The 12354-nt window shown below is 42.9% G+C and overlaps 1 protein-coding gene across 2 annotated transcripts in view; it reads right to left on the reverse strand.

The window, feature by feature from the left end:
• Positions 1-2811: 2811 nt before the first annotated feature.
• Positions 2812-12354, reverse strand: part of LOC123754135 (uncharacterized) — an 84590-nt gene continuing 75047 nt past the window's right edge. For both annotated transcript variants that reach the window (XR_011223576.1, XM_045736336.2), the window contains one exon: positions 2812-4787. Coding sequence is in view for 1 of the 2 variants with exons in the window: in XM_045736336.2 (XP_045592292.2) it covers positions 4584-4787 (204 nt within the window). In the remaining variant the exon portion in view is untranslated. The remainder of the gene's footprint in view (positions 4788-12354) is intronic.

Raw genomic sequence — 12354 nt, forward strand, 5'->3', positions numbered from 1 at the left:
GGAAGGAGAATCCACCTCTGAGTCAGGCAGACTCTCTCTTCTTGGGAATTTCACCCAAATTTCATTTCAAATGTCACACAAGGATGCGTTAGACCAGCACCAAATAAAAAACTACGTCGAATACACTCGTGTCAACAATATAAGTCTTACCACGAAGCTACAATACAATGCCGTTTTCTCAAATAGGCAATGTGGTTATTAAAGAAAACGGAAATTTCATGGCAAACATGTATACAATCGGATAAGAATTGGATTTTATAGAAATATTTGCTCAAATGACGCTTGAGCGCGGTGTTTGGGTGCATTCAAGAGAAAAAAGTGTGTCACGTTCAAGCGACATATACCTGCGAAAGTGATAACACTTTCATAAAGTGTTATCACAAAGTGATAAATTAATTAACCATTTTCACACACCGGGTTGTCACTGCTTTATCAGGGCAGCTTTTCCAAGAATGCGTTCACCTTTTCAAACATTCCAAACACTTCCCTGAATTCAGTGGAAGAGGCAGCATCCTCCCTTACCTCCTCATTCCCTTACTAATGGTGTAAATTGTTGATGAGACCTGCCATACTCCCTTGTGAGATCAGTCACACAGACATCACACTCGTGCTTTGCTATAATTTCCTTCTTCAAATCCACAGTAATTGTGTTTCTTCCTCTTGACAACACTATCTTTAGCAAGCAGCTTCTTTGGAGACATCATGTGTTACAAATTGTAGTCGCAAAACCACTAAAAACCCAAAGAAAAGCTCAAATAAATCCAGAGGGATGCTTGTCGTGTGCGATACAACAACACTGGCGTCGGAGGCGTCCGAGAATTTGCGAGAACCCGCGAGATGCTAGGAAACGCCATGTGGTTTTGCTCGTTAATAGAGGTGAGCTTGTCAATAGAAACAAATTTGCTGCGAGTGGCTTGCTCGTTACTGGAAAAACTCGTTAATAGAGCCACTCGTTAATCGAGGTTCCACTGTACTTGGTTTTACTCTTAAACTGGTTGAGAGAGGTACAGCCTTTGACATGATTCGGGAGGTCATTCCACATTCTGGGTCCCTTGATTTGTAGAGCATTTCTAGTTTGGTTACACACAGCCAAATTGTGTAACAGGAAGAGGTCTTGGACACAAATTTATTCCATGCTAAATGTAGAGGAATCAGCTGAGTATTCCTCAAATAAAATAAGTTGTCTCAGCTTATAAGGTAAATAAAATAAGCATTTCTCAAATAAGTAGCTGCCTCACCTCACTGCCTTACTGCTACATAGCCTTCCCGGCATGGTGCCTTCTTTTGATAATTACTTGTTCCACACCCAAATTGTATAACAGGAAGAGGTCTTGACCCCTACTTCCCTCTCTCTTTTTTTAATAGTCCATATAGTCATAATTATAGCTTTAAGTATTCAATGAATAAAGTTTTTGACATTTTTACCCTTCTCCTTACCTAACATCATTTGTGCAGCATATTTTTATTTTATGTCTCACCCAGATTTAATCTCAAAATAAAACCAAACTAAATAAATTAGAAATGGGTATGTATAGCTAAGGTACACCCTTACTACTAGGTGAACAGGGGCATTTGGTGATAGTAAATGATCCCATCAGGCAGGGCTCATCACCTTCTCTCATATTTCATGTTCACCAGTGTGTGTTTACTTAATAACTATGGGTATAATATCTTGCTATTATAAAACTAATTCTAATATCATAAAAGACATATTTACTCAAAGTTTCAAGCAGAGAATGCATATATAACTAACACGAAGGACTCCTCTTCACGAGATTCAATTTTTATAATCTTTAGTTTGTTCCAAAATTTTAAAATTGATCCCAGTGTCATGTAGTAGAGAAAAATCGAGTTATATCCAGTTTACGTAAAGCTACGAGTGCCCGACAGCACACTTAGATCCCGGACCAAACTTACGAAGGTTTTTCGACTTAGTGTAGCTACCTGAATACCGACGTAGCCCAACCTGTCCTCTTAAAAATAACGTCACTTTTGGCTCGTATGCACGCTATGGCCAAATTTGATCGTAATTTGAAATGAAATCGACTCACAAAAGTGACGTACCGTTCCGTTTTCTGTTTGAGTCGTCTGGCCGACTCTGTAAGGTTAGAATAGATGACTTTCAATTCACGTTTTTCATACCGTTTTGAAACTTTTATGAGAATTTCCTGCCCACCTAACCTATCAGAGGACCCTTAACTTACTCTTGTTGAAAAAAAATCCAAAATTTATTTTCATTTTTTTTTCATTTTCAAATTACGTCCATATTCGGCCATACGGACAAACGGCCAAAAGCGACGTTCTTTTTAAGAGGACAGGTTGTGTAGCCGCCACGAAGGCGCTAAGAAGGAAAACATTCATAGCTAAGAAGAAAAACCTTCATAAGTACCTTCGTGAATCTGGCCCCGGATTACTACAGACTCAGGAACTGTGGGTAAGGATGGTTCAATTAGTTTAATGCTATCTAGTCAAGCAGCAACTCATGGAGATAATCCAGTCATGCAACCAGTCAATGCTCTTTGTAACTTTTAAATTTGTTAAATGAATAACTAGAAGCATTCATACACTCTCCACTCTACCTCACATTTCCCACTTTCCTCAAGCACAGAACCTCTCACTGGCAATCACTCTCTTCCCCCATTTCATGTCTCTATTTTTCCTACAAGATCCTTAACAAAATGCTGCATAGTTTGGTTGAGGTCTCAAGGAATGTTTTGCTGCACAAAACTTGGGAAAAGTCATATATGCTTCCCTTTCAAAACTGCGTAGTTGCTAGATTGAACAATTCGGGCATCAAAGATACAAAACAGCTTCAAGCATGTAGTTTATTCACACACATAATACAATTTAATTTACCGGAAGTCATGGAGAGTTACTTATTATACACTGTACACAGGATATGGTTGTTACCCTTGACAATATTATGAGATTCGGAACATTAAATATAACACACAACAAATATGCAGACGATCAGTCACAATAACGTGGCTTGAAGGTATGTGAACTAAACCACTCACCAGAAACATGAGACAACGATGTTTCATTGTCGAAACAATCGACTTAATAATGGTCCAGGATGGACCAAAACGTCGTCTTATCCTCGTCTTTCTGGTGTGTGGTTTCGTTCTCACACAACTAATATTATTATGCATTCTTTAACATTTACAATCAAATCATAGGAAAAATGTATCAACTGACTACCTGTACATATTTATATTATATAACTGCACAGTACTTAAAGATAAAAAATTAAAATTCTCAATATAATTTAATGGATACATTACAGATTTCATAACGCAAATAATTTGAATTTAAATGGTATGGATAATATACAATGCAATTGGCACTTCTGGAAGTAATTAACCCAAGGAAAATACAAAAGCAACAAACAATACAAATAATAGTTCACTTTGTTGAGGACAGGCAGCTTGTGTACACTTATGAAGAAGAAAAGAACCGTGGAATCTGAATCACTGAAAGTTGCACAAGTGGGAGCTGCAGTAAAAAAAAAAAAAATACTATTACCTGGGTTTGGTAAGTAATGTGAACTTTTAACTTCAAGGAAAAGAAGGTAGTTATTCAACTGTATAAATCTCTGGAAAGGAAAGGGTGAAATTGAAATTGCCCAACCATTTTTGTCCCACTTGGGATTTGAACCCGAATGTGAGTCAAGTATGAACCCAACTGTACTATGGAACTCATTAACATCATGAAGATTTTTAAACAGACTATTGAAACATTTATCAACAGATTTCTCATGCTAGTTTGACTATGACTGTTCTCGGGGAACAAAAATGAGAATCACTTCACTAACATGGTTAGAAATTTCCCGATGTTACTTCTATAGGCACCGCAGTTAACCAATGGAAGGCAGGCATGAGGCCTGCCTACACCATATGCACAAACAAATAACAACATAAGAGTCTGCACATTTAGCATTTATCAAGTCAATAAATCCATGACTTTCTCTTCTTTTCAACTTTCAAATTCAATTTCTAATTTACAATCTATATACAATCTCCATTTTTTCTGGCTACATGTTTTCTAAGTGATCATTCTTCAGCTTTTCAATTTCTATTTATGAATTGAGACAACCATATGTGTTGGTGCATTCTTTTTCATTGTTTTTACAAGCAGTTGGTGAATGCACCACTTGTGCGAGTCAATCTAGCATGAACACTTCTGAAAGTCAATCATGTATGAACACTTTTGTATGTCAATCTAGCATGGACACTTCTTCAAACACCTGTTTCAAGCATAGACAACATGAAGGAAGGCAACTATGCAGAAATGTTCTTAATACAGTACTTACACAGTCATTCACTTCAGTAAGGGGGATATGGTATGAGAGATATGTAACAGACAGGCACTGATATATAAATGTTTTTAACTGAAAAATTAAAAACTTTCTCATATAGAAGATTATAAAGTATCTAATAGCAGAAATAACACTTAATACAAATTAGAGATTCTCAAAACAGTGATTACAGCTTAGTTTTCCTCTGGACAACATTTAATAAAATATCATGTACTAGTATACCTTAATTTCTAACATACAAGCAAGTCAAATGGCAAGTGCTTGCTCAGTTAGACCGGAAATATAAACGACACGCAAAGACACCGTCAACCAGGTACGTGATGCTGGAGAACAAGACGAAGCATCCCAAAGCAAGGCCAGAAGAACGTGCATTAGGATCACGAGGAACATAGTGACGTGTCCAAAATACGAAGCATATGATAGCAGCAATCAGAAGCAGTCCAAAGAGAGTGATGTTCAGCACAGGCTCCTAGAAACCAGAAAATAATCAATATCTCAGCAGTATATAAATGATCTGCAATAAAACCAGCCTTAAATGTAATGAAATGCCATTTTCTGGGCGAGACCCAGAGGCTTCCCGGAGCTATACTGGGCTGATGTGTGCATATATTAGACCGTGGCAACAGTCAATCGATGGAGTTCTAGGCCTACTGGGGACCAGAAGCCAAAACCTGGCCCCCTCATAGAGGGGGCCAGGTTTTGGCACGAGGAGCAATGGCCTATAGCCACCCCCATCTAGTTGGAAGCAGTCTATGTCTGCCATCTCTACCCCCCCTCCCCCTTTACCCTTCCAGGGAAGGGGGAATTGCGCAGATGTGGCAGCTGTGGTGACGTCATGCTTGTTTGATTGTTTACTGATTAAGGAGTTCTGCTTGCTTGTTCTGCTTTCAATTTGCAAAGTTTAACCAGCTGTAGTTTGTTTTGGAATTCCTACCTTTCAGGGGTGCCTGACCTGGTAGATAATTACCTAAGTGTAGTTACAGGATGAGAGCTACGCTCGTGGAGTCCCGTCTTCCCAGCACTCTTTGTCATATAACGCTTTGAAACTACTGACGGTCAAGGTGGTGGAGGCCAAGACCGTCAGTGATCTAACGTCCCACGTGCAGAAGGTATGACCGGTTGGCGGGCGAAGCAACGCACGGAGGCAGCTGCCGAGAACCCAGACTAAGCCGATACGTTACGGGTTCAACATAGCCCGTGCTACATGGACATTTCGTTCTGAGTAGCTAAATCTGAAACAACAACAGCCAGCATGCTTCGCTTCCCCGACTTCAGAGGGCACGTCAGAAGACTCAGATTCTGATGACGACTTCCCCAGGGCCACTCAGACACGAAAACGGGAGACGAGACGCACGGGTGGTCAGCAATTGTCAGATGAGGACTGTGTCACACTACAGACACTCCTGGCCCAGTTGTGAAGCCCAGCTGGGGCCAACACAAAACGTACACCAGGGGCAGCCGCGGTACAAGACGCACAGGAAGAAACTTCGAGTGAAAACTCTTCCACAGAAAACGCACCACTGCACCGGAGCACGAGGTCTGGACGAGAACATGAGACAAGAAGACGGAGGCGCACCTCTAGTTCCACTTCCTTCTAGTGAGTATCGACATGTGAGCAAGTCTCCCCTTCCCCTACACCTCCTTCCAGCTTTTGGCCCGGGCCGCTCTCTGCTCAGGCAGGGCCAGACATTCCCTACCTTGGGAACACATGTACCGGCAGTCCTCAAGGAAAGGATATGGGCCAACAAATACGTTGACCTGCGAGAGTTACTGGGCCATGACTGGGCCATGACTGGGGATTGACCCCACTGAGACTGGCGTCACAAGACACGCCCCAGTCGTACATCCTGCAGGCAAAAAGACGCCGCCATTAACTGACGGACAGTGGGCCCAAAACTTCGCCATGTATGCAGCGATCTACCTGGTGAAGCATCCCTAAAAGGACGGGCCCTGCTCACTTACATGAGATACGTGGAGTCCATGAAGGAGGGACTGAGGGGCGACTGGAAATGGTTTGACAGACGATTCCGGTGGGACAGGGAACACTTAGGGAACACTGACCTCCTGCATACCGCAGGTGGTCAGCACACATGGGAAAGAGTGATCACGTCCTCTTGGACATTAACCCTTCAATTGTGCATCGCATCATATGATGCTTTGACCGACTTGCAGTAAATTGCGCATCGCATCATGTGATGCTTTGGAGTACTACGCAAGATTTAAACGGCCCGTGGATACACGGGGTTCACCACACCTTCATCAGGGCTCTTGTAAACAGACGCCATTTAAAAAAAAAATCGTGGGCCAAACTCCCGGGTGTTATTGGCCTCAGTATTGAGTGAGCAACCAAGCCTGACGCACGCAGCATGAGCTCACAGCACTGCTGTTCAGCTTGTGACCTCAGCATCGCCTAAAAATGCCATAATATACTTGTTCATGCTATTATGTAGTGATGATATTATTACAAAAGACCCCTGACTGTGATAAAACTGACCAGGGTTCTGATAATAGCAGGATTGTGGTGATATTTGGCGCTGTGCGCCGTGGAGGGAGGAGTAATGCTGTGGGAGGGAGGATGGTGGCGTTGTCTTTTGAGTGTGTGTGGCCACCTTTTATTGACTGCACTCACCATACCAGCTTAGTGGTTCGCTATGGTGAACACAAATGTAGATACTTATATATAACGTGTGTATTGTGTGAGATAACAGCGAGAGTAGGAGGTTGGGAGCCGCCATTTTGGTGAGGGAGGAGCGTCGTCTGCAGGACTTATCATGTTGTTTACTGATGACCACGATGGTCTTTGGGCACCATACCAGTTTACTTGTACAAGTATGGTGAATAAAACAGGTAGATATTTATATATAATGTGTGTATATAGCGTATTAACACCACAAACAGTATTGTTGTAGGAGAAATATTAGTGCGTCTGGCCTTGAGGGTGGCCGCCACCAGCTGACTGTGTGAGTAGCTACGTCTCTGCCTTTACTCACCATACAAGCTTAGATGTACAGTTATGGTGAACAAAACATGTAAATACTTATATATAACGTCTGTATATAAAAACAAAAACAGTATGGTGGGTGGAGAATGGTGGCAAGTCAGGTGAGGTGAGGTGAGGGAGTGGCAGCCAGTCACTGCCTGCCACTGCCACTCAGCATACCAACTTAGTGGTTTGTCATGGTGAACAAAACATGCAGATACTTATATATAACCTGTGTATATAGTGTAATAACCGACAAAGTATTTGTTCACTGTTTGATGAACATAATTGAATCAACAATATGCACACCATATTTTTGAGTACAGCGATGATTCACTCATTTTATTATATAAATATATCACACTACACACTATTGAATAATATTACAGCAAAAAAACTACGAAAAATCAATCAGAGACATTGAAATAATTAGGTAATTATCTCTTTGTGGAAACTCTGGCCTGACAGTTGGCGATCAACAGACCGCCTGGGACGCACGCTCAGTCAGCGCCTGATTTTTGTCACACTTCCCCGCCCTATAGTGGGCAATATATGCCACTTACGATTTTTTTATTATTTTTCCCGTGATCAGTGAACACAAATTAACAGGTTAGGAAGAAAAATTTTTTTTTTTTTTTTTTTTTTTTTTTTTGGTGTGGGTGTCAAATGGTATATAGCTATGCGCCGTTTAAGGGTTAAATATGCTTTGCGATATAATCTAATAGAGAATGAGATACGATGGGAATGAGAATGATGTTTTAATATACTTACTAAGCTCTCTCATCTCATTTTTCTCTTGCAATGTATCTTTATCATTTATCAATTCTGATACAAATTACCTACTTAAAATTATCTGCTAGATTAAGGACCTGCCCAAAACGCTGCGCGTACTAGTGGCTTTACAAGAATGTAAATACTGTACTATCCAATGTATTCTCACAAACCCAATGTACCTTCTTGTATATATATAAATAAATAAATAAATAAGAATGGAGACACTGAAACAGTTGTTAAACTCGATTTCAAGAGAGGACGCTATGGGGAACTTAAAAAAATTTCATGGGTATAATTGGACAAACGTGTTGCTAGGCAAGGAAGTAAATGGGATGTATGCCAAATTTTGCAAAAAAAGGCACACAAACATTCATACCAAAACAGAGATGCACAACCACAACCTTTGCTTGTACCTGTATATGATAATTCTGTCACTGGCAATCCTGCACTTGGAGTCCAATCCTCTCCCACAAAAACAACATACAACTGAGTCCCGATCTTGTTGAGATTCTTGTCACTTGCAATGAAAATGCACTAGAAAAGATGCTGGACTGTCTCCTAACTAAATTCATTACACAGGTAAACCAACCCATCCCTGAGGCTGACCCATTAGACACCCCATCAACATGTCCAGACAATGACATCCGCCCTAACACAGCTACCATTGCTGGATATACATCATTTGAACTGATGATGACTCCTTAGCACGCCTTACCAAAGTCACTCCCCAGGTTGCCTTGCCACAAACCCCAACCACCGGCACCAAAAGTAAGAAACCCCCCAGCTGTACAAACCTCCCAACGACCTGGCACTTTGACCGAAAAAGCACATAAACCAAATTCACCTACGACACAAACTCCAACCACTCCCAGATATTCAACACAGTGTACTACTGGCACTTCAAAGAAGACAGATGTAATCACATCCCAGGCGTAAAAATTTTAAATACGACAACATAACATTCCATTTTCAATTAACCTACCCCAACCTTATACACATTAACCCCATGTTACTTAATGTACTCTACCTTACCTTACCATAATCCATCCTAACCTATCTGACTTGTGACTAACTCCCAAACATACTTCGACTCACAAACTCGGTCTCTTAACTAAACCACACACATTTCATTAAACAGCAACAATTTGATACCACCATTAACACAACTCCTCATTTTTGCCATCCTGAGTCCATTTCCACTCATGTGTATTTTTCTCATTATCCTCGCATAAATAGAAGACATCGATAACTTTCAATCTCTGTCAAATTATGAACATTGATGAGCTACTGTGAGTGCCGTATCTTTCAACATCACCATTCGTGCAGTCATCGGGAGGACAAATCTTCATGCAGACTGCACTTATCGCAAAGTAGTAGTAGTTCCACCTTGGGTGCTGCGGAATGTGCAACTAGCTGAGCATTCCACTCCAATTAATATTCCAGACATCCTTGTGCACAGGAATCTTAGCAGATACTGTACAGTATATGGAAAAAAACATAGTACCAATCTATAAAAATGGTAATCGAGAGGAATCCCTAAATTATAGAACCGTATCATTAGCAAGCGTGGTAGTCAAAACACTAGAAAAATAGTTAAAGTCAAATGGGTTGGACACCTAGATAGTAATGACATAATAACGGACAGACAGTATGGTTTTCGAACAGTTAGATCATGTGTAACAAATTTACTTAGTTTTTATGATAAATCCAAAGAGATACTACAGGAAAGAGGGGATTGGGTTGACTGTGTATCTGAACCTAAAAAAAGGCTTTTGATAGAGTTCCACACAAGAGGCTGTTCTGGAAACTGGAACATGCTGGAAGGGTGACAGGGAGACTTCTGACATGAATGAAAGATTGTCTAACTGACAGACAGATGAGGGCGGTAAAAAGAGAGAATGTATCTGACTCGAGGAGTGTTACTAGCGGAGTACCACAGGGTTCAGTTCATGCATCAGTAATGCTCATCGTCTACATAAACGATCTACCAGAAGGAATAAAAAATTATATGAACATGTTTATAATAATTATAATTAAGTGTGTCTGGGGGGGGGGGAAGGGGGGGACAGGAAACCAGTGTGTATTCATAAATGTTTGGCTTGTATCTAGGTTCCTCCCCCATCCCCCCACCCCTGGTCAAATTACTGACCTTGCCCAGGATGCAACCCCACAACAAGCTGACTAACTCCTGAGCACCTATTTGCTGCTAGGTGAACAGGAGAAATTAGGTGAAAGAAAATGTGCCTAGCCATTTCTGTCCTGCCCAGGATTTGAACCCGGAATTCTCGATTGTACATTGAGAACTGAGGGTCCCCAACCCTCATTTGTGGTTTGCAGATGATGCTAAGATACTGGGGAAGCTAGGAGATGCAGATGATTGTACAGTAATGCCCTTCAAATTGATCTAGATAAAAAAAGTGCTTGAAATGACAAGTGGCACATGGAGTTCAATGTAAATAAATGCCATGTTATGGAATATGGAATTGGAGAAAATGGATAACACACACCTTACAAATTATGTGGAAAGGAATTACAGAACTCTAATAAAGAACGAGACATAGAGATGGTTTTTAGATAGTAAGCTATCTCCAAAGGAACACAAAACCAGCGTTGAATGTAATGAAACGCCATTTTCTGGGTGAGACCCGGAGGCTCCCCGGAGCTTTACCGGCTGATATGCTAATGTCAGACTTTGGCATCAGTCATGTGTATGGAGTTCTAGGGCCTACCGGGGACCACGAGCCAGAACCTGGCCCCCTCAGAGAGGCAAGGGGAGCAATGGCCTATAGAAACCCCCGTGTGGTTATAAGCATTCTGTCTGCTATTGACCGGGTCAAGCATCCAGAAAGGTAAGCATTCCAAAACAAACCCCTATTCTGGTGAAAATTGCTACCTAAAGCCGAACTAGTGGATAGAACTCTTCAACATGAAACAAGGAAACTAGTATGACGTCATACGTCACCGCGCCGCTGTCTGCGCAGCTCCCCCCTTCCCGGGAGGGGGAAGGGGGGAGCCCCAGACCTCCCACGCCGGCTATCCACCCATCAGTTCTGAGGCTGGATGTCAAAAACACGCGAAAAACCGCCGACCGGAGGGAGGGAGGGTTGCCGGGGAGCCTCCGGGTTTCACCCAGAAAATGGCGTTTCATTACATTCAATGCTGGTTTTCTGGGGGGAGCCCCGTCGGCTCCCCGGAGCTAACTACCCACAGACAGAAAAAAGAGGGACTTACTCGGGAGGCGGTCGTCGCTCACTCCTCAACTCGAAGCCGAGACAACTGGCTGCAACCGCCGACCCAAAGCATCACACATCCGACGAGGCCCAGGGACATTCACAAGGTAACGAGCAGCCAGGACCCTGTTCGACCGCCAAAATCCCCGCGCCCGAATATCAGACCAAGACATATTCCCAAAGACAGCAGCAAGAGCCGCGAACTTACGAACGTCATGGGCATGGGGATAGACCGCAGGCTGGCTGGACCTAATAACCCTGCGGACGACCCGAGAGACCCGAACCCGCGAACAGGGAAGAAGGGAAACCGGATCAACCCACAGCGCGTCCCCGGACACAGAAGCTGTGGCGCGCAAATAACGGCGAAGCGCCGCAACCGGACACAAAACATGATGCACCCCCGGCCTGACCAACCAAGCATCAACCACCCATGGACCCCTCCGGAACGCAGCAGTCTCATTCTTCGCCAGAAAAGAAGGAAACGGCTGCAAACGAACAAAACAATCACCACGACCAAAAGAGCAGAAACCCCTGCGCCGGAGGAGAGCATGAAGCTCCCCTACCCGACCCCCAGAGGCCAAAGCCAACAAGAAAAGTGCCTTGGAAAAACAATCCTGGACCGAAGGGGCCACAACGAAACGAGGAGATGAAAGGAAAGCGAGCACTCTGTCCAAAGACCAGGACGGCTCAGGCGACGCATGAGCAGGCCGGAGGTGAAACAATGCACGAGACAGCTTGCGAAACGGCGCAGACGTAACATCGATACCGAAAGGAAGCTGAAGCGGCTCCGCCAGCGCCGCACGATACGAAGCGACAGTGTTAGGCATAAGATGACGGTCCTGAAACAACCACGAGAGGAAGGACAAGACCACCCGAAAAGACAAGGAGCTAACACGACGAAGACGCAAAAAAGAAACGGAAGGACCGCCAGGAAACTTCATACTGCCGCCGAGAAGAAGCCCTCAGGTGGGACACCAACAAGGAGGCCACCTGTTCACCATAGAGATGATGATAGACTCGAGTCAAAAAAACCATACGCGAAGACTCGAGGA

The sequence above is a fragment of the Procambarus clarkii genome, chromosome 6 (genome assembly GCF_040958095.1).
Source record: "Procambarus clarkii isolate CNS0578487 chromosome 6, FALCON_Pclarkii_2.0, whole genome shotgun sequence".
NCBI lineage: Eukaryota > Metazoa > Arthropoda > Malacostraca > Decapoda > Cambaridae > Procambarus > Procambarus clarkii.